This window comes from Xenopus laevis, chromosome 9_10L (assembly GCF_017654675.1).
Source record: "Xenopus laevis strain J_2021 chromosome 9_10L, Xenopus_laevis_v10.1, whole genome shotgun sequence".
NCBI lineage: Eukaryota > Metazoa > Chordata > Amphibia > Anura > Pipidae > Xenopus > Xenopus laevis.
In genome coordinates this window covers 335,001-358,902 of record NC_054387.1, presented here as the reverse complement: position 1 = coordinate 358,902, position 23,902 = coordinate 335,001, and the positions used below count along the sequence as shown (strand labels likewise).

General features: G+C 41.9%; 1 protein-coding gene and 1 long non-coding RNA gene across 2 annotated transcripts in view; one reads left to right on the top strand and one right to left on the bottom strand.

Moving 5' to 3' along the window:
- Positions 1-23,902, top strand: part of LOC121398129 — a 34,179-nt gene that overhangs the window by 1,701 nt on the left and 8,576 nt on the right. Inside the window, exon 2 of the long non-coding RNA XR_005964124.1 lies at positions 20,872-20,994. This is a non-coding gene — a long non-coding RNA (uncharacterized LOC121398129). The remainder of the gene's footprint in view (positions 1-20,871; positions 20,995-23,902) is intronic.
- Positions 523-15,196, bottom strand: LOC108700745 (serine/threonine-protein kinase 17A). Its single transcript, XM_018234676.2, has 7 exons — positions 14,592-15,196; positions 5,462-5,674; positions 3,749-3,893; positions 3,505-3,631; positions 2,865-2,913; positions 1,871-2,050; positions 523-1,787 (listed from the first exon to the last, which is right to left on the bottom strand). Exons 1-7 carry the CDS (start codon positions 14,684-14,686, stop codon positions 1,526-1,528), a joined length of 1,071 nt encoding a protein of 356 aa, XP_018090165.1. The 5' UTR covers positions 14,687-15,196; the 3' UTR covers positions 523-1,525.

The following is a 23,902-nucleotide window of genomic DNA, read 5'->3' as shown; positions in this document are numbered from 1 at the left end:
ATAATCCTAAGCAACTTTCCCGTATACATTCATTACGAATGTTCTATGGTTTTGAGGTCACTTGTATATGTATTGCTATTGAAAGCCACGTTTGTCTGCCCCTGACTATTCTCTGCCCCTGGCTCTGAATGTTGATACAATGTTGTAACAATCACCAGCAAAGTCAGGTTTGTTAATCAGCTGCCTTGTCTTACATTGTATCAACAGTCTGAACCAGCAGTGCAGAGAATTGCCAGGGACAGACAAATGCTGCTTTCAATAGCAATACATATACAAGTAACCTAAAAACCATAGAACATTGATAATAAAAGTATATGGGAAAGTTGCTTAGAATTGTCTTTTCTTTTATTAGGCAAAAAGTTTTTTGGGGTTGACTTATCCTTTAACCCTGTGTACTTTCTTGAAGAGCCCGGCGCCACCATGTGGTCATTTGTGTTATTGTCCGTTGTGTCCAATGAGTTGTGATTATTCCCAGAGAGACGACACTTGTGCGATTGTCTCTGGATGAGAAAGTTCCTTTTGTGCAGAAGCAGGTGATCGATTGTCTGAGTCTATAAATACACATTATTTGTATTATTTTCCTTTATTTCTATAGAGGCAACATTCACATGAAATATTCCACTAATATAATAAGTCCACTTTCTGATGGAGAAGCTGCTTCTCACATATGTACAATTAACATCATTGTTTCAAGTGCAATAATAATAATAATAATAATCTTTTTTAAATATTCAGTGCACACATAAAGTATTCATGATTGCAAGCTCATATGTCCAGCTTTTAAATGCCTCTTTGCTAATGGCTTTGGCACGGCTCTAACCTCTGGCTTCAGCCATGCAATTGGTCAGAAGGCAGACGTGATTGGACGCACATATATACCCACCCCTATAGCGATGTCCAACTGCTGAGTGTAATTAGTATTTGTTACAATAAGAATGTGTAACTGGAGCGCCCCCTGCTGTTCTGACTGAGCAATAGAAATAAACAGGGAAGCAGGGCAGATGCCTCCTACATGAGCCAGGCCAGTGCCCACACAGAACAGCAAGGGTTAATAGGAGGTAAAAACTTCATAAAAATCCACTCTGAAGAGCAATTGACATTAATTTATAGGGGCGTTTATTTGTCCCCTTTAAGCTTTAAAACAAATACTCCAACATGAACAGGGAGAATCTATAAGTCTAAACGTACAATAAAAATCAAACCTTTGCCTGCAACTACGTGCTCCACAGGCATCGAAGTGACACTTTGAGAAGTGTTAGAAAGTCCAACATCAGCTTCACAAATATGAGGCCAAAGTAACAAAGAGGTCAAGTCAAACGTTGAATGAAATCTCAGTTGGGCCAAATATTGATGGAGCTTCCCAAGAAGATCAGCAGCTTGTTTTTGCTCCACTACAATGTTCATCAGGTCCTCTCCAGTCCTGGCAAACTCTTCTTCTCTACTCGTCCCTCATGAAGGCCTGGGGCTTTCTCCAAGCTTCTCTATTTCCAGTGCTAACTCTTTAGTTTAAGCAAACGAAATAGACTTAACAGACCACCTCAGACTGGATCTCCTGAAGTGCATTAAACTGATGTCTTACTGTCTTGAGTTCAGCCTCTATGGAGTCCCGGCTCTCCAACTGCCGGCAAGGGCAATGAACAGTATAAGAAGCCAAGAGAACTAGTTCTTCAGAAAGCTCAGGCGCCTCCACCTCCTTCTCTTCAATGGTCGTCTCCTCTAATGCTTCACAATCATTGGGTGAAGAGAGCCAAGGGTGCTTCAGGCATTGATCCGCTCGCATTCTCTTCCTACAGAAAACGATTATTGTTCATTAACAACGTGTGAAGCTAAATTCTGTGTATTGTCCCTGTTCCTACTACCACTGCTTTACCTGGGATTCTTCATTAGCAGACACTTGATGAAGTCTATGGCCAGATCTGAGATGCCTTCAAACTCTTCCTGCGCGTACTGAATGTTGACTTGGGAAATGTTTAGGAAAGTCTCTTGTTTGGTGTCTCCTAGGAATGGTGATACCCCTGTAAGCATGATGTAGGTCAGCACCCCAATACTCCTGCAAATACAACATGAAGACGTCTGTACAGAGAAGACTAATGGCTTATAGCTCACATGAACTTCAGTGTTTCCACAACCCCAAATTTGGACACTTTCAAGATGCTCCAAAAACAACTTTGGCAACTGACCAGCAGGTGGAGCTGTTGTAACAAAATTCATTTATATCCCTTAAAGGGGTTATTCACCTTTAAATTAACTGTTCGTATGATGTAGGGAGTGATCTTTTGAGGCAATTTGCTATTGATTTTCTTTTGCAATTTAGCTTTTTATGCAGCAGCTCTCCAGTTTGCAATTTCAGCAGTCTGGTTGCTAGGGTCCAAATTACCTTAGCAACTGATGCATTGATTTGAAAACGAAACTGGAATATAAATGAGGATCTGTATAGAAAGAGGAGTAATAACAGGTAGCAGTAACAATAAATTTGTAGGCTTAGAGTTTGTTTTTTTTGTTTTTTTACATGGGGTCAGAAGAAGGCAAATGATTCAAAAGAGAAAATTAAGACCAATTAAAGTTGCTTAGAATTAGCCATTCTATAACATACTAAAAGTTAACATAACCTGTTTATCGTGGAATTAAAAATTTTTTTTTTAAAAAAAGTACTGAATGTAAATTAGGGTAATGGTTTACTTATCCTTTAATGAATGTCATTTGCAATCCTCCAGTTGGTGCCTCTATGGCCTCCTAATTCCCTATAGATTTACAGTCTTCCACCTTTTCCCAGATATTTTTATTGGCAGGACAAACAATATATTTTCACAATTAATTCCGGTTGGTTCGTATGATATTGTGCAGTTTTGGGGAATGAAACTTACCACATATCCGTTGCGGTGCTTATTGGCTCATAGTTCAGCACTTCAGGCGCTGCAATAAATAAAATCCTTATTTGAATTGGCTACACGAGACACAAATGTTCCTTTATAAAAAGACAAATATTAAATGTGACACATCAGGTCCGGGGCAGGAGTTTTACAACATGAAGGAGTTCTATGGGGCAGAATGGGGGGAGTGTGTGATTCTATTGTGAGTCAGTCCGTGCCCCCTGGCACCAGAGTTTGGGCAGTATTTGTGGCCAATTCAAGTTGTGAAAGGATTAAAATACAAATAACTGATCTTAAAAGGATGAATGAAAAATCTGAAGTCCTTCAAAGCAGATTCAATAAGTAATAATCACTTGCTCGGCCCACGTGTTTGGTCCTTGTGAGATACATAATCTGATTCCAGTATACAGCTCCCCTCCATTCACCCTTTGTTGGCACTGTTTTGTTAGTAGAAGTCCATTATGCCAAAGGTGTAACTATAGAGAAGTGGATTTTTTTTTTTTTTTTACCGTCCCCCCAGATAATTGTAATGCATTTCTGTCTCTACTCAGAATCTTGGCAATATATCAAAACTGCTGCTGTTTCTTTAAGAAGGTGGCAAAATGGGTGTTTGTAACCCGTGTCTTATTCTTACCAACATACTCTGGGGTCCCCAGAATCTCTCTGATCTCCTTTATGGCATCTACCCGTCTGGAGAGCCCAAAGTCCACAATACGAATGTCCCCAAGAGGATTATTACTCGTCAGCAGGATATTCTGGGGCTGAAAGAAATAGAAACATTTCTTATGTTCAGTAAAGAAAAGGTTCTACAGGAGCCGGTTAGTACCAATTAGTTGCAACTGTCTGTTGGGCACTGGCAGTCCAATAATTAGCTGTACCTTTAAGTCGAGATGCACGACATTGCTCCGGTGCAAGTGTAACACCCCCTGCAGAATCTGCCGGATCAGTCGCACCACATCTTTCTCCGTGAAACCCTCGTCCTGGTCGGCCACACACTGCTCAAAGATTTCACCCCCCGCCGCACTGGTAACACAACACAACACATGAACAACATCTTATTATATAGTCAAAGTACCCCCTCTTGTAAAATATAAGGATATTATAAGTTACCGAGGAGTTTCATGACCATATAAAAGTACGAGGCCGAAGGCCGAGTGTTTTTATACAGGTCATGGAACTTCGAGGTAACTTCTAATATCCTCATATTTTGCAACTGGGGGTACTTTATTTATTATAATACACAAGTTTCAGTGAGTCATGTGACAGAAATTACATTAGAACTCACCGTTTATAACTGATGACATCAGAACTCACCGTTTATAAGGATATAATTTACAGGATATTCACAGCTTTTGTGTATTCTATATATTTATATATTATGTGCTGCTGCTTCCTATCATTGGACCTTTATATATTAAATTAGAAACTGTGCCACCTCTCGCTCACACACTGGTACATGACGCACTGGTACATGACAGTCTTTATTGCACAAAGTGGCACCACATAACGTGTTTTGTCTGCTTCAGCTGCTCATTATTTGTAACCAATCCCTCTCCCAGAATTAAACTGGTTATTATAAGAGATATCCATAGTCATTCCCATTTGTTCCCCCCCCCCATACACTCTGTAAGTCTGATAGAGGCTGGTTAACTGGTTCATGAAAAAACTGGTGAGTGTGTGAGTGTGTGAGTGTGTGAGTGTGTGAGTGTGTGAGTGTGTGAGTGTGTGAGTGTGTGAGTGTGTGAGTGTGTGAGTGTGTGTGTGATAAGGACCTTGGACAGTGAAAAAGAAGGCAAATTGGTGACCTGTTTGTGTGACAATACGGCAGCCGAATGTCAGTATTTGGCACCTAAATTCTGCTGGTTGGACAGGTGCTCAGATTTGCTGACTGTCACATCTCTTGGTCTGTGAGACATCCTGTGTAGACTCTCCACATCCCCCCCCATATATAAGGTGAAGTGAGATTCCCAGAGCGAGTGTGTGCGAGTGGGCCAGGATGTGGCTACCTGTGCTCTCATGACAAACACACAAACCCAACAACCTTATTCTGTTTCTCAGAAAAACACTTGACATCTAGTTGTGGGTGCGGTGACAATTTCCTGGCAAAGTCTTCTGAAAAGTGCTCAGAGGGAAGATTTATTGTAAACTCATGGTGGGACACAGAGCTGCTGTCTGGGGGTTAGTGACCTCCAAAGGGATGTCTCTGCTTGAGCTTTAAACTCTAACTAAATAACTGATCCATGAGTTGATCCATTTCTGATCATTGCTGAGTGTCAGCTGTTAGACTTGATACAATAGTTGCACTTACTGTATATTCCCCATAGATCCTACTGACAAATGGATCAACCAATTGGAATCTGCACCCAGATCACCAAATTGCCAGACTTCAATATTTTGGGAAAAAACAGTAAAAGATGGAAAGCGAGAAGTGAACTTAAAAAGTGTTTGGCAGGTGAACATCCCCTTGAATGGCTCCCAATGGCCTGACTGCCCCTTGTGCAAGTGTCACCTGGTCTCTACAGAAGTAATCGATCCACCCCATGTGCCAAATCCTAAAACCTAATGTCCAAGCAGGAGACCCATAAACTTACTATTCCATGACGAGGATGATTTCGCTGTTGGTCTCGTAGACCTCGTGAAGATCCACCACGTATGGGGAGAATCTGGCCATTTCCAGGATGGCAATTTCATTGATGATGTCGCTGCGGCAATCCTCGCCTTTTCTACGTTTTCTCAGGAACTTGGCGGCGTATTCCTTGCCACTGGCCAGTTCCACACATTTCCTGACCACCGCAAATTTCCCCCTACGGACAAGAAAAATGTCTGTTTTATTTGGTTTAATAAACAATAGAATCGCATGAGATTTGTGCTAAAGAGGGAAGTCGTGAGTAAAGTTAGGGATCATAATGTGGGTCTATGCACAGGTGATTTTTGGCCAGATATTGGTCAGGCCGGGTGCCAGACTTGCCCCATTTATAGGCCAACAAGCTGGCAATTTTATCTCAAGTGGTTGTCAGCCCATGTATATGGCTAGCTTCATTGTATTGGCCCAATGACTTCTGATTACAAAACTGGTTGAATTCAGCAACAGTATAAAAACACCATGTGACAGTCGGGTTTCCCTAATGGTAGCGCTGGGAATGCAACTCCCTGCAGTCCTGCCAAGCAAGTGTCACTGCTAGAAATACCCGCTGTATCCACCACAATAATGGCACCGTAGTGGTGCACTCTAGTAGTTCAGTTACCCCTGGTCAGGCCACGACTGCTGTGACACCGGCCGTGTAAATGACAAGTTTAATGTACATTATGCAAAGGAGAACAAAGGAATAAACAAGGGCATATAGTCTGGGCTTTTGTTATTGTGTCCCAGTGCCAATACTATAGGAAAGTCCTCTCATTTGTGTGTGTGTAACAGCTGAGTTGTCAGTGACTTGCTACACTTTACAATATATGAACCTTTATGGCGACAGGATTTCCTGTTACAAATATATTGAGTGAAAAGTTCTAACCTCATCCTCACGCAAGAAGCACGGCTTCCGACCCCTCTATTACTCGTGTATTACTTACTCATGAAATAAATGCTCCTGCAACACACAGCTGACTATCAAGCCTTTTAGGTGGCCGCTAGACTGGGGTATATATCAACTTCAATGGAATGAAGGTGCTAGGCTTGAACTCTAGAACCCTAGGCTTATTTTGCCTAAATATCCAGACAACTCCATTTTTTAGTCTTTTTACTTTTGATTAGAGTAGGACTTCAGATGGACCTCACTTTAGATCATAGTTCTCCAGGGTCTGATAAGTTCTGCGTTTTTGAAGGACCTTCAGTTTAGGTGCCTCTTAGAATTCTGCTGGTCAGGGCCATTTGAGAGCAATTGGAAACTTGTAAATCAGAGAAGCAAACAAACTTGCCAAGGTGCAAAAGAATTTTGCTGTCCAGCTGGGTAAACATTTTATTGTAAACTATGGTGCAAACTTGTAAGGCCTGAGGCCTCTCCTCCTGTTCAACCACTACCTTGATGGAAGCAATGAGTGCAAAGTGGGAGGAAGGATTAGGAGTACCTGGAGAACATACACACTCCTTACAGACCGAGCCCTGGCTGAAATCCAGCCAAGGACCCCATTGCACCACTGCTCCCCCCAGTAGAGACTTGCTGAGCTGAAGTGAACCTGCACCAAACCCCAATCCACCATATGTCGCCAAAACCTGCTGAAACCATACATTGACCTCACTTGGGAGCACAAGGAAAGGAGCACAATTTCAACAAAGACAGCAGCACTCTGGTAATTTGAAAAAAATGAGTCTTTCCTTAGAATGTCTCAAGGCAACGTTTCGGGCCTTTCTGACCCTTTATCAAGGAAAGGAGCAGGACCTCAAAGCAAGAGAGAGGTGCTTAATATACCCACAAACCGTGCCACATGGAGGGCTGAACTTGAGGGATTTGTTTGTTTTCTTTTGCAATGATCAATTTGAAAATATCTTGGTAAAAAGAAAAACCATTAGATTTGTTGGGGGCCTTAAGGACAGAGACAGATGAGAAAATTTGGGGAGATTTAGTCGCCTGGTGACAACGCCTCCTCTTCGGGCGATTAATCTCCCTGCCGGCTAGAATTGAAATCACCGGCGGGATGGCACTCCAAGTAGTTTGTTTTTTGAAGTCACCCGAAGTTTCTCATGAGGCAACTTCGGGCGACTTTGAAAAATGAAGCACACCAATTGCAATTCCGCCAGCGATTTACATTCTAGCCAGGGGGAGGCAGTTCGGGGAGATTAGTCACCCAAAGAAGAAATTTGTCGTTGGGTGACTAATCTCTCCCGAATCTGAGCGTGTGCCTCTGCCCTAAAGGGGATTTATTGGGATGTATCTCAAGCTTCCCATAAATTATCAGAGGTGAATCTGAAATCTGATTGTTAATGGCCGCCCTCATTTTGCTTTAACAAAACATTCTCGTGGCTCTTGACATTTAATTTGGTTTCTCGTAACGTTGGTGTGGAATAAAGGGCAAGTACAAAAAGCTAAAGTTCTTGTATGCTCACAACCATCCGTGCTACACAAACAATACAGGATTTAGGCCATACATGGGACATTGCTATCTGAAAATAATAGTTTATTTACACCTAAACAATGTTGATTAATATTACACTTTGAAACGATGCGTTATTCAAGCTCATTTGATAAATCGCATTGTATTAGGCTTGGGGAGTGATCGTTATCTAAATGCTTCATTATTGCTTTAACACCTGGGAAGTAAAAGGAATGACGTCATTATTGGATTTTGTTTTCTTTCTTTTCTTCTTGTGTTAACAATTCATTGGCTCTCAGACTGTCCCCTCGCAGTTCTTGCACTTCCTATTGGCTGAAATATAAACTGTACCAGGGAACCCCAACCATGAGGTCTCCAGTACTACTGCCCATTGCTGCCTCTCTGGTTATGTTGTTGGTAAGGAGGGTGGTGTTGGGCCATAGTCGGGTTACTTCATAGATACATATTGCTCAGCTTAAAACAATCCAGTATAATATGTCACTGTTACTTAACCATGGAGCCATGTAGAATTGATATTAATCTGGTTTTAAAGGGACAATATGGCAACCTTAACATAGGTATTCCATGGCTCTGATGTAATAGATCAATGAAAGATGCAGAGGATAATCCGGCACCACTGAACCAACTTTGCCTCAGCCATAAAAGAATAAAGATGGCCAGATATAGTTGGAAAGCAGGTTATGTCCATATGTACTGAGATCTATGGATTCAGAATGAAAGTCCAGGTTTCTCTCGTCCAGCAAATCATTGTTTTAGGTCAAAACAAACAATCAGGGTGTCCTTTTAACTCCATGGGGAGGCAAGTTCCAGCAGGAGGCCACGTCCTGATAATTGCCCCAGACTGATACCCCCGTGTGTTTCTCTTCTCCTGTTTCATGTGCACAATCTCTATTTATACAAATGTCTGTATTTCTTGATAAGGCAGATAATATCGTAGGTCAAGAAGGGTTTAGCCCACATATCTGCCATCTCTTTCATTCAGCAGCTCTGATAAAAGCTCTTCTTCTGTCACCACTTTAGTGCCTTTTATTTTGCATTTCAAGTGGACCTCTTCAGCATTTAAAGAGACAGTAGCAGTAAAATAAGTGTTTTCTCTAATACCAGGGGTGTAACGCAGACCCTGCTACTGCTGAGGAGCTTTACAAAAAATTGCAGTTTTAAAATGTTTGTGATTGAGATTCCGGCGTTACAGAGGCCCTAAATATGATATGGAGCCCAGTAAATTCTAATTATGTTTAACGGCCATGTTAGAATTCTGCATGTTATATATGTATATTATTAGATGTTATTTCTAATAATATACAGTGTTTAGCAGATTAGTCATGGCTTTTTGTATAAATTTGTGATACCCATTCTTCCCCATTCTCAACCGCTATGAACCATATAATACAACATTCCCTGGCTGTTTTTGATGCAGCTAAAAGGCCATACATTTTGGGCAGTAAGCTTCTTTCTGTATTGTGAGCCTTTTGACTGACAATGTAGCCATAAAATAAGAGGTAACACAGCACCTCCAGTATCAAGGTGCCACCGATCATCTCCCTGAGCCAATGGTTCTCAGACTTCTCCATAGAATCTGGAGATATTCCTGTTGTGCATTGCCTCTGCTGAAAACATCATATGAAAACAATAACGATACAGTGTGGTGGCTCCATGTAGAAGTCTCCGTAGATACAGGTATGGGATGAAGGAGCGTAGGAGACCTACAAGTGTCAACATTGACCCAATCAATGTCCACCAATTGTTGTAGCTCAGAAACGGACATTACAGATCTTTAGACTGGAGTCATTTCTGTAGACTTCAACAAGCTAACGACCGTACAAGTTACCTGAAAACTGGGAGGAAGGAGCACCCCCTTTTGTCACTTCCTGGTCAGCTCAATATTTTGGGGTACTTCTTAAAGAATCTGGGGGAAATCTTTGTCCCAGGGGTAAATATACACCATGAAGAGAGGTGAAAAGCAAGAGGGTACAGCGAAACGTTGGAGTCTATGGGACGTAGAACCAACTCCATTCATTTCCAAACCCAAATACATAGAGAATAGATGTCATGGGGCCATTAGTTGTGTCCTCATTATGTTTAGATGTTCCTCTGACACGTATAATACCTACAGCTAATGAATATCTGCATTTCTTTAAACACGGTCCCCAGGGAAAACCAAAAACATGTTCAACAAGGAAACTGAGCCCTGGGACTGAGGTTTTGCAAGAATTGTATTCGGATGACATTCTCCATTTCCCTGGGGAGCAGAAGGGCACGTGTACTAGAAACGGTCAAAGTCAGAAATATTATATGGGCTGCAAAGGGGGCACTGACTGCCCCAGGACTTTGTTCTCCATCTGTCTGTGGGAATCCCACTCACAGCATCACATAAAAAGCCAAAAACAAAAAAGTCACTCAGATTAATGCAACAGAACCGCCAGTCAGAAGCAGGGCAGCCATCAGGGGGGGACAGGGGGGAGAGCTGTAGGGGGCCCGAGGGTAAGGGGGGCCCTGCCACGCCGCACTTTCTTGATTAGCCAGGCCCCCCTGCTTTCTGAGAGCTGCTGACTTTGGGAAGGCAGGGAGGGAGCACAAGGGGAGGTATCTTCTGTCCATTACTTCCCCTTATTGGTCACGAAGTCCCGGTTGAGCTGCTCAGGGATTGGATAGCTGAGGTTTGAACTTCTCCTCCAGCTCATCCAATCACCATGCAGCTTTACCAGGACTTTAAATTCTGCGACCAATAAGGGAAGAAAATGTTGTCACTGGAAGAAGATGCAGCCACCTGTGCTCCCTTCTGAAGTTGGCAGCTCACTGACAGCAGGTGGGCCACACTAATGAAGTGTAACATGGCCCCCCTTAAGGTAACCCTTTGTGGTCCCTGTTGTGTGGGGGGGCCCTGGGCACCAAATTTTTTTTAAAACTTCTGGGGGTGCAAGTTTTTTTTACATGGACGTTTAAGGGGGGCCCTGGCCACCAATTTATTTTCCCCATGTGAGGTCCTAGCCACCAATATTTTTTAATGGGGGGGGCCCTGACCACCAATATTTTTTTATTAACATGTGGGAACCATAGCCACCAATGTTTTTGTTTTTAGTGTGGGGTGGGGAGGGCGGACCTGTAGGTGGGGCTCGTATGGGGCCCTGCGATTTCTGATGGCGGCCCTGGTCAGAAGTTGCAGGGATTAGCGCAAGAAGAACGTATAGAGCAAATACCCAGAGGGTTTGGTGCCAGTGCTGTAAATACATGTTACTGGGCCCCACAGCAAATTATTTTTCAGGCCCCCAAAATGTCTAGTAGCTGACCTGTTTCACAGATTTATCAAAATTCTATATTAATTGGGGTATCATGGGGCCCCTATACCTCCTGGGTCTGCTTCCTCTGTATTTACGCCCCTGCTTGGTGCAAGAGCTGCACCCAAATGTGCTAACCCAACGGGCCCCAAGCAGATGCCATAACCTGATCTCCTACCATGGTAAAACTGTGCATGCGGGGGTGCAGCTGGAGAAGGGGGGCTTTGGGGGTGTCGTTATGCCACTGGGTGACTCGTGTTGGGAAGGAGGGTTCTGCGACATTTAAAACCAAAAGTTGTTCCCTGTGTGGCTAAATGATTGTCTTATGATTTCAGTTTACTTTGCAGTAACAGTTTATTTATTAACTACCCTGGCTAAAAAAAACCTCTGTTTACAAAGGTTCACAAAAGAATGTGTTTTTGGTTTTTTTAAACTGAAGTTCACAAAAGACTGTGCAGTGTTTAATTATCCCACTGCCCAAATGTCTGATGTGGTTTCCCCCCCCCCCCCAAGTTATTTTAAGACAATAAAGGGGCTAAAACACTGGGAGAGCAGAGGGTCTGATTTGGATAATGAACAGGAAAAAGGGGTCAGAGAGTCACGGCCTATGGAATTCCAGTCCATCAGTTCCCAGTAGAATGTGATGCAGAGAAGGTTTCACGTGCCTCGTGCTTCTCCCATGGCTCATCACTGCACAATTGAAGGTTTTCACAGGAATGATGGGAGAAGACATGGAAATCACTCCTTTATGTCCCCATGCTTCCTTCTTCTCCGACCAATCACTGCATTGATTTCACATTTATTATTTTAACCCAACTCACTGTAATCTTTCCGGTTTTTCCAGCCCAAGAAAGCACTCGGTGTGTGTATCTGGCACCTAATTATGCAACTAGTGTGTGTTGTGCTAATTAATCACAATATTCCCAGCAAAACGGGCCTATTATCATAATAATAATCATAATAATAATATATAAGCTGTTAATATGATTGTTTGGCCCTGTCATAATAACCACAGAAATGCAGGAACCACATCAATGTGCCAATCTGCTCCTCACCCTGAGGCAATTTTTAAACCTGCCTAATTTTTGACCAGATATTGGTCGGACTGACCCATTGAAGTCCCTATACACAGGTCTATACACAGGTCCCACAAATGGTCCCCCTTAGCTCTTCTTGCACTGGCCCTTGGCTACACCCTAATTGTTGGAGCTTCAGTGGGTACAAAAGGGTTTTGTTGACCTAATAAGCAGAGAAGGCAATTGACTAAACAAATGACGTATTCACACATTCAAGGTAAACTGTGAATGGCTGAGCTGGAATATGTAGCTTTGGTGTCACTTCATAAACTACCGGCCCCCACCCCACTTGATGCTTTGCTGTAAATGGCACATGATCTGCATAATTAACCCTTATCACCCACCCCTGTCCCAACCACTTTTGCTGCTTGTTTATCAAAGGGCAAGTAATGACACAAAAACTAGAGACTAATAAATTCAAATTGAATGTACGGTACATGGGTGCTGTCATTATGAATGTGCAATGGTTGGTGGAGACTGCAGCCTGTGTCCTTTAATAATTGCACCAAAAATCAACGTGCTCCAGCTTTACATTTCACTTCAGTTGGTCACACACATAGCGATCCACTCGTTTGGCGTAACTCTCGCACATTGAGGTGGGAGATATCGGGCTGATCCGAACGTGGGCTGTAGGGCTCTAACAAATGGATCATAATGGGTGGTCGGATCGCAGGACCACATCTGTTTGTTGATCCAACGGGATTTCTAACCCTGCCTGATCGACATCTGGCCAACTGTCTCCAGATATTGATCGGGGGGGCCCCCACACACTGGCCAATAAGCTGCCGACTCAGTCTGTCAGCCGCTTTTATCAGCCATGTCTGGCCAGCTTTATAGTTCTGGCAGCAGTTTAGATTAACGAAAATACTTTGATTTTCATCTTATGTATCATGAAATATGGAATTAATTGGTGCATTTGGTATCCAAGTCATGTTGTTTGTGGTTGTGTTTTCAAGATTCTATGGTCTTGTTTAAGTGGCAATTTGGAGGAGTTTGTTGAGTTTGACAGAGTTGGGCCAAGCCATTACTCAAGCCATTTCATTGGGATCTAATTGGCTCATAGTTAATATAAAGTACCGTATCCTCTTTATATTCAGTATATCTACATGCATCGCCATACTAAACAATACCCAGGTGACTGGCCTGTTGGCTGATTTATTTGAAAGGTCTCCAAAATAAAGTTAACCTAAATGGAATGCCCCAGCTCTCTAGGGTTGAATTTCTTTCTGGTATACTATGCAAAGCTTTCTATTCCCTGTTGATAAATAGTTATTATCTAATTAAAACCGTGGGTGAATGTGTTGGGATTGCAGCTCCATGCAGTCACACCTGGGTGCAAGCCTGAGAAATAAAGCTTTTCTATTATCATACCCCAGTTGGACAAAGGGGATAATGAAGGCAGAGAGCTTAAGTAAATATTATTTAATGATTGCTAATGAGCTGCTGGCAAAGGCGGGCACACAGCAGGTATGTGAAACATCGCTCAGCAGCGCTGCAGCCTATTCCCAGGGACAAGTCAAGAGCATTTGGGAAGTGGAGTGGCCCCTTGCTGGAATACCACCGCTCAGCCTGGGATTTGTGCCTCAATGCACAGGAATGTTAACTCTTTGGAACCATCTGCAAACACTTTTATTGCCTGTCGCTTCCAAAGGAATTGACTTGTTCCTTGCAATGGCATCCCCCAGGCACAACCGAAAACCAGCACATTGCAGAATTGCACAAATACACCCCTGGCCCATGAAAACTCCTCTAAAAGATTTAGATAAATTATCATGTTGAGTCATATTATACCTGGATGTAAAACAAGAATTTTACCCCAACATTTTAGAAAAACCTACAATATTTTGTATATTAAGTTTAAATATATCACTTGAGAACCAGTATCTCCATTTATATCATCATTAAATGGTTTATCAGTGAAACGTTAAGGTACGGCTGCCACAGTTATTCCCTTTAGTGGCCAGGAGCTGAGCAGTGCATGCGTGGGTCAGGTAAGTGGCACTCAAAAGTGGCAGTTAGTGATCAGTTCATGAGCCATTTCACTTTGGTGCCTAGAAATGTTTGTGTTCCCATTGGGGGCTGCAACAATAAATACCCCACAGACAACAATGCCACCCAATTCTACCCCAGTTAAAAGTAGCAGTTGCTAAACTCGCCCCATTGTGACAAATCCGTAAATGTTTTGTACGGTGGGGGCAATTTACTTGCATAATCTTTTGCCTTGCTCTAGTTCTATCCATTATGTCTAGTGGACACATAGGAGCTGTGGGAAATGTACAAATTGAGTTCCTATAGGAAAGACCAGAGTTGTGCTCCTTCCTTACCTGCCCAACTCGTGGGCCCCCAGTCTGTAGCTGCTCACGAATGGCTCTTCCCTGGGAACCGTCTGTGTGTCACTGACCAGGCAGCTCTTATCCATTATTCCAGATGTCTCCGAAAAATCCCAAACGACACGTGTGTTTTTTTTACAAATAAATGGAGGAAGGTTTGTTCAGATCAGGGTCCAAAAATATAGATAAAAAATATCTCTGTAAAATGATTGCAAGACGTGGTAAAGTTCCTTCAGTCTATTGAAAATGTTGTGTTTGTGTTGGTGTGGGTGAAAGAGTGAGTTTGTTGGGTGCACATGTTGCAGAGATGATCAGGTTGTCATGTCCCCCAGCGCTGCTGCTACTACTGAAGCTCTTTCCTTTCCCACAGCTGCTTGTTCTCTGTATAGAGCTGGAGTTCTACGTGTCCTGGGGGAGAGTCTGCCGTCTCCTGGAGCTCAGCCCAACATGCAGACAAATAGGTGTGAGTAGGAAGAAGCAGCAATAGAGTAATAGTGGCAGAGTTGCACTTTCCCAATTCAGGGGACTCTCTGAGACTGGACAGACTGTAGCCTGTGCTGCACAAACTCTTTCACTATGAGGGCAGGGTGTGGGTGGGGCTAAACAGAGCTGACAGTCAGAGCTGACAGATGCAATGAATAATGGCAAGAGCATGAGCTGACTGATAGCAACCACTGCCAGTCACAGGCGGATTTTACTGAAGGTTTGGGGTAGAGACCTATTTCCTATAAAGCATTGGGGGGGGGGACATATGACTGTTTCTCACATTGTCCCTGAGTGAGACAACCTGTGTGTGTCCGTGTAAGACGAGCTGTGTTTGAAAGACAATTACCTAGGAGAAGGAAAGGTCTTAACTCAGGGGTTCCAAATGTTAGGCACCCCCAAGTGATTGCATATATTTACCTGAAACTAGGGATGCATCCCTACCTGAAACCCCAGTGCTCCGATCAGCAGAAAACTGCATCGGCCTCAGATTGTTCCAGTGAGCACCACCGAGTGATCTCTTTCTGGATTCTTTTTTTTTTTCTTTCTTGCGGCTGCGCATGAGCAGTAACACGAAAAGCCGAACTGTAATGAAAAAGTCGCTATTTCGTTCTACTTCACATGCGTCTGCCCCAGCAAATTTGAAGATAGAAGACGCCGGAAGAGGAATCGCTCCATTGTGCTCGCTGGAAGGATCTCAGGCCGGTGCAGTTTTCTGCTGATACGAGCACCGGCCCAGGGTTTCAGGGAAATATATGCAATCACTTGAGGGAACCTTTCCTTCTCCTTTAATGTCCTTAAAGAGGGGTTTTCATTGAGCCCAATAATGTCCCACATCCTTATGTCTCTTATCTGCAATTAAACTGCCAAAAACAGCGATTTACTTTTTGGATCTATAATTCCAGATATGGGTGAGATGTGATTTATTGGACCTGTTGTACTGACTTGTTACTTGTTACTCTGGATGTGATGGATCTCAAGTCCTCTGTTTCAGCTGAAGTTTTAGTTGGAGGCTGGAGTCGTGCAGTAAATCTATATATTTAGTGGCACAGTCATCTTTGAAAAATGGGATTGTGTTTCAATGAGTTTCTCTGTTCTGTATCTCATTTATAACTGTTGTGTTGTCTGATGAGAGGGGCCATTAAAGTAGCGGCAATGATGAATTGTCAGTCTATAAAAGTGCAAATGAGAGAAGAACCGGTTCTGACCCAGTGTCCCTCCCAGGTTCCCTTTCAAAGGCACTTGTGGGTTTTAGCCTGTGAAACCAGGTTTATTGCAGAGGAACGTTCATATCCAGGCGTGTGTCAAATAGAAAAATACACCAACTATAATATATTTACAAAGTCAGCAGAAATGTGAGTAGCAATTATTATCTCCATATACTACAATACAAATGTAGTCACAAAGTTTCATCAACTTTTGTGATTTTCTATGTCCTCCTGGAGGTGGAAATATCCAGCAAAATGGCATTGGTGGTCACGCTCTTTGGCCTGTGTTTTCCTAAACTGACTCTAAATGAGTGTTTGGGATTAATGACAGATAAAAGGAACAGACATATTCACTTACCCAACAGTAAATTCCAAAAGTCATTTTAGATGAAAATTAAACCCGTTCATATCACAGGTCTCTGCAAAAAAACAAATGTATCACATAAGAGTCAATATGTTTCATATAAGCCTTTTCCATAGAATAAGAATGTGCCACTGGATAATCCCATATTGAAACCCTTTCATTTTAACTAAAGTCCATCCCTGTGACTCAGGCCTCGAGCTCACACACAAATTAACGTCGCTTATGTTTTCCCACTGGCAATCGCCTTTATTACTGGTGGAAAAGCAACTGAGTGGGATATGTTTTCGGGTCACACTGGTCAAGTTTGGCTGTAGGACGCTGCAAATCTGACCTTTGATCATGTCCAGCAGATACAACATTTCTAATTGTCTAAATGACTCAACTAATGAGACTCTCCAGTTTAAATACAGGTGATGTTTAGGTTATTTGCTACAGGTGGGGTTGTTACATAAAGACTTTATAGCTGCCCTCATTCTGTACTTTGTTTAAAGCCTGACATTTAAATCTAAAAATCTTCCTTTGTCTAAATGTTTATATTAACAAACCTTCATACGAGTCTCGTTTAGAGGCCAGAACTCAATGTGAACTTGGGCTTATGTGTATCATGGCAGATGTTTCTCCCTTATTCCATTCTCTGAGGCTCTCTTAAATTATTTGGGATTTGGCTACTTCTTCTCACTGGTGGTCTCCCAATGGAAAACCTATAACCTAAGGGCACGGTTTAACTGAACTCCATCTAATCTTGGGGATTGAGTGTAAAGATGTTACTTTTCTAGCCACCCATGGAGACATTTAGATGATCTTTTATCCCCAGTAATATGCTGTTTATTTTTTACCACCAGTAGACGACATCCTAGCAATGACTTTGGAAAACCACTTAAATGGAATTTTAGCTGGTTTTATTTTTAGGCTGCTATAGATGAGATCTCTTATTCTGTGCCTTTACATCTAACACAGGGAAGACAAATCACATAATAAATTTAAACAGAATCATAAGTGCTATGTGGTAAGAGACATAGTGGGAAGGAGCTCCCTGCCCCGAAGAGCTTACACTCTACGTGGCCAGTAACTGTCAGGATGCCGCACACACTCATACTGACACTCACATGATCTAAAATCTCTCATCCATGTCACGGCATGAAATCTGATTATTCAATGGTTCTGATCTCCAAGTCCACCGAGCTTGTTTTAACTTAAAAGTTAATAGAATTGAAAAATCTTTACACCAACAAAGCTATGAATTATAGGTTTGACAAACATAAACAAACGCTTACGTTTTGACTCAAAATGGAAAATTTTCTCTCAAAAATTGGAACCAGAGGAGAGGAAAAAATTCAAATCAATCTTATATTGTTCTATGGATGAGTAATTCCAATGTGATGTAACCTTGTAATTGTTACTTGATTTTAATTTAATTATGCTTACTCTTGCCTCATTATTATTATTTGTATTATTCAGTTATATTTTGCAACTTATTTTAAAATTAATATATCTTTGTTTATTACTATGTCTTCAACTGTATGAAGAAAATCAAATAAAAAGTTGGGAAACAAAAAAGTAAAAGTTAATGATTTAGTTGATATAAAATGGTCGATAATCTAAAATCGAATGGGTTAATTTAAAAGGGGATATATAGGTGTGTGTGTATATATAGCCAAGGACACACTGACATATACAGGAGAATGTGAAAACAAAATAACATGGATTTTTCCACTCGCCTGTAGCTGGATTAATCTTCTGTCCTCCCTCCCATAGATACAGAACTACCTCTCATATTCAATCCCCAAAAAAGCAGAGCAGCCTATTAACAGGATACGTAGAAAAATGAGAAGGCAGGGCACATAACTAGCAGTGAATCTTCACAATAAATTGAGGTATGTGAACAAATATCAGAGCAAAATGATTGAGTTCACAAGTGTATTGAGATGCACAGACTCCTCACTCACATTCTCAGCCCATTTTTGCCTGATGAGCGAATACACTGGCATTTGACAGCAGCAACAAACATTGGGGTTACGGACATATTCCTAGGCTTCAAAAACATAAACTAAAGGATACATTTAATCAAATTGTAGATATACAGTATATAGACCCCATACTGTTAATTCAATGGTGGTTGGGGGTTAATTCATCGGCCTTATGTGGAGCTGTGGTCCAATCATTGAGGCTACTAAAAATTTTAATTTATAGGGATAGGGGCAATGTTGTGTGGCTGAGGCAGAGAGCGGAATGGGATTAATTGATGGGGCTATTCTAGGATAACTGGTGCTGAGATACCCAAGCCCTAGGGGTTACTTACCTTTTTATTCAGCAGCTCTCCAGCAATTTGGTTGCTAGGGTCCAAATTCCCCTAGCAACCATGCATTGGTTTGAATACGAGACTGGAATATGACCAGGAGAGGCCTGAATAGAAAGATTAGTAATAAAAAGTAGCAATATTTGGTTCAAAACCATAAAAAACAAAATGAAGGCCAATTGAAAAGTTGCTTAGAATTAGCCATTCTATAACCTAAAAGTTAACTTAAAGGTGAAGCACCTCTTTAAACTGAACTGCCAGTCAGTGTGCCACAAGCAGCAATGCACCTTGGGTAGGACAGGGCAGCCACCATTATGGTGAACTGCTCTGATTGTCACTTTGTATCATTTGCCAACAACCGTGAACTTGTTGCGCTCACTGAATATATTGAGTGGAACTTACCCCATTTTCCATTCTACAAGTGATTGGGAGAATCTCAATGACTCTCCATTCAATAATGAGCAGGTTGGGGGAGATATTTGAAATGATCTTTTCGCATTATTTACTTTTGATTCAACTGAAGTCAAATTGTCTCTGAGCAACATCCCTGGATAAAAGCAGAGGGAAGATGCCAGGAACAAACCTCAGGAATTCTCCGTTGCTTATTTTTAAACCGTGTCGTGGCAGAGGCAGCAAGTTGTCTAACCGCATCTGTCATTCCTCTTTTCTTCCTGCATTCCTGCTTTTTCTACCCATTTTTTCTATTTTATAACTAATAAATATCTTTAACTCCACTCTTTGATAAATATACCCCTAGTCTTTTTGGCCAGTTGAATCCCTTTGAGTGTCAGGAGTTCTTCTGGGCTCCTAAAGTAAGATGCATTTGCCTCTTTGCTTACTGAAGAGCCTGTAAGAATCTTAAGATATGAAGCATGTTGACATGCAGGCCCGGATTTCCAAACGCGCCCCCCCCCCCCCCCCCCCCCCGCTGTCCACATCTCCCTCCACTTCTCCTCCCTGTCTGAATATACATGTGCTCATCTTGAATATGTGCAACTAACTTGAGTGAGGCTGGGCCCCTGATTTTCTGCTGCCCTAGGCCTAGGCCTTTGTGGCCTTGCCATTAATGTGGGCCTGCTGACATGTATCTTTCCATGGAAACTATCTCTCTCGCTCTCTCTTTCTTAGCCAGGGTTAACGCACGTAACTGCGCACAACTGTGGTTGGAGAGGGGCCCATGAGTGTAGACAGCCAAGTAAAGCCCTAATTAATGAGCAATTTCAATATATCTTGGTAGAATAGGTCAATTTAACCAAATTGAATGATTTGTGGTGGACCCATTAACATGTTGATATGCCACAGCTATTGGTTGCTTTTGGGCATTCAGTTCCTCAATATTATGACATCATCCAAACCTCAACTTGTTAACATGTTCCAATCATAAGGCCATGTTCTAGCTTATCAAACTGCTGCCTCTAAAAAAAATGATTAACTTTAATTCTGCTAAGCCAAGGTATGGATGAGATGTCTTCCTAAAGAAACCCAAACAAGTTTCCGGAATCCCTTCATAACAAATTTTCAGTGATTTTAAAGATATTTGTAAATGAAATTACTATTTAAAGTAGTATCTGCCTGTGCTATGCTGGGAATTCCACAAAGATTCTATGCTTCTTATTTAAATTGCCGGGCTAAAGATCTCTGAATCTAAAACGTTATTGACCCATTAAAATGAATTCTTGAAGAAAAACAAGTTGTTTGGGGTTTTTCTTACCCCACGGACATGAGTCAGAACACGGCGTATTGTTTGCTTAATATAAACAGGAGTTGGCACAGAGCTCGTATTATACAACAAACCCTCATCAGGAACTTGCAATGATTTTGCTTTATTTTTAACATTTCTGGAAAAAACTTTCAAATATTCTGTTTTGGATGGGATGTTTGTGTTTAATTTTAGACTCATGCATTTTTTCTTTTCTTTTCCAGAACCCTCCACGAGGAAAAACATCCCCAATGAATTTACGTTCTGAAGCCACATTTCCAGATTTGGTCTGTATTTGTCTCACGGGTTTTGTTTCATGAAATGAAGAATATTCTGTCTCCGGAAAGGTACCAAACAATTCCAAATATGGACCATATAAAAGTCATAATACCTTGTACATAGATCATTAGTAATTCAATCATATTTGGTAGCAATACATTCTGCATTAGAAATGAATACTCAGCTCAGTGTAGCTAATGGTTCAATGAGAGAGAGAATTTAGATGTTTTCCCTAAGCTTTAGCCCAGAGAACAATGAGCATTGGTCACTCGCAGAACTTGGCCCAACTGCTGCTATGGACAACTGTTATAGGCCCGTGAATTTAGAACAGGTATGGGATCTGTTATCCAAAATGCTTGGGACCTGGGGGTTTCTGGATAAAGGATTTTTCCATAATTTGGATCTTCATACCTTAAGTTTACTAGAAAATCATATAAACATGAAATAAACCCTATAGGCTGGTTTTGCTTCCAATAAGGATTAGTATAACTTAGTTGGGTTCAAGGACAAGCTACTGTTTTATTACACAGAAAAAGGAAATCCTTTTTATAAATTTGGATTATTTGTATAAAATGGGCTGTAATTCAGCCCTTTCTGGATAATGGGTTTCTGGATAACTGATCCCATACCTGTATATAAAAATGAAAAAAACATTTCTATCCATTTAATTACTAGGCTTTTGTTATCCCTTAAAAGCATTAGCCCAATGGCAGCCATTGTCCAGTATATTATAAAATACACATGAAGACCTTTCATTATTTTTGTCTGGCTCTTCAAGGGGCAAGAAACACAATAGCCAATGTTGTTGGACTTGGTGCACCTCTGCTTTGTGTTGTCACATGTGTGTCTGTCTGTGTAACCCAACAACATATAGAACACAACACCCAGGTTTTATTATAATAGTGGGACTTTTGGAAGCTGCTTGTTACTATTTAGTCTTGAAGGGGGAGCAGGACTTATTTAAAGTGGGAATAAAACCCAGAGGGTTGGCAAAATAAGCCTCTTATTGACAGAAATAGCAAGGGTCCGTAGACTCAGAATCAACTGTTCTTGGGTGAGAAACGTTGCTGTACGGCTGATTCTCCTTCTTCCCTGGGCATACTGGGGGGCCTGGAGCCCAATGGGGCTGCTGCCTCAGGGCCCCCCTCTGCCCCCACCGCTGCGCGTTTGCGCATGCGCACTGTGTTTTTGCCGCAACCTAATGGTCATGTCAGGAAGAGAAGCAGATATTCAGTCCATACGACCATAGCACACTGACAAACAGGTTTCTGTTGCGTTTCAAGTGTTTTATTGGCTCATTACAGTAGAAAAAGGCAACGTTTCGGGCCGCACAGGGCCCTTTATCAAGCCTCTTGATAAAGGGCCCTGTGCGGCCCGAAACGTTGCCTTTTTCTACTGTAATGAGCCAATAAAACACTTGAAACGCAACAGAAACCTGTTTGTCAGTGTGCTATGGTCGTATGGACTGAATATATGATTTCAACCCATGGCAGAGAGGGTAATTGACCACTAAGCACCTGGTCTGACGAGACGGAACACAGGGGTTGAGCACTTCATTATTGTGAGGAAGAGAAGCAGAGGCACATGAAGCGGATCCGGGCCCACAAGAACAGGGGGCCAACCAGGTTTTCTCCCGGTGTCCCACCGGCCCAGTCTGACTCTGTATATAGGCATGGATACAGGCACATTTGTATTATTACACCTTACAGGGTTCTTATAGAAAAGTGGGAATTTTAAAGACTGATTTATATAAAATTGTTGCTTCTCCTGAAAAGGTTTATAAATCATTATAAGCTTTTAATTTGAAAACCCCTATGTTTAAGTACAAGGGAACTGAACTTCCATTGTCGGTGCCAATGTGTTGAGCATGGCGCTCCTGGGCATATACCCCAGTCTGGTACAGCTTTTAGAAGAGGAGTAGCAGCCAACTTCCAAGGTTACAAATTGCATTCACCATGGGTGTGTAACAGATTGGCACTCCCAACTGGATTTCAGTTTCCTTGCCCTCTAATAGCTTGGGTGCACAAAATCTGTCCGGTTGCACTGTTGGTTCTGGCTCTTGAGGTGCCAGCTGATTAAAAGAGCTAAGAAGCAGCATGCAAGGTTGACTTCTGCTACATTGTTCCAGAAGACAGAACCAACAGTGCAGAAAGAGACCTGCTAGCCATAACATTACATTTTAAATATTAATAGTAAAAGGATGCAGATTGAGAGTGTTGCTCCATTAAATAAAGGTACCAGTATGGTGGTAACAGATACAGAAAAGGCAAATGTGTTAAATCAGTTAAGTTCTTCAGTATATACAATAGAGGAGTGTGAGTTCCCAGGCTCACTTTATAGCTGCACTAATGGCTCAGCTCAATCTAGTCAGTGGCTGTCTCAGGATATGATTCATAAAGATTTAATAAAAATGAATGTAAACAAGGCTCCAGGGCCTGATGGCATACACCCCCGAGTTCTAAGAGAGCTTAGTTCAGTTTTAGACCAGCCCCTATTTCTGATTTTCTCAGATTCACTTTCATCTGGTATGGTGCCTATGGATTGGAGAAAAGCTGATGTTGTTCCAATATTTAAAAAGGGATTACGATCTCAGCCTGGCAATTATAGGCCAGTAAGTTTGACATCTGTAGTGGGCAAGTTATTTGAAGGCTTGTTAAGGGATCACATTCAAAATGTTGTCCTAGTGAATGGCATTATGAGCAACAATCAGAATGGCTTTATGAAGGATAGGTCATGTCAGACAAATTTGATTGCTTTTTATGATGAGGTAAGTAAGATTCTGGACAGTGGGGGGGCAGTAGATGTGATCTATTTGGATTTTGCCAAAGCATTTGATACTGTGCCCCACAAACGACTGTTTACTAAACTATGGTCTGTTGGGCTCTCTAATGATTTATTTACCAGTAGGTCTTTCCAGCTGAAACAAGGTCACCCATTCCGATTAGAAGAAAAGAGGTTCCAGCTAAATATTGGGAA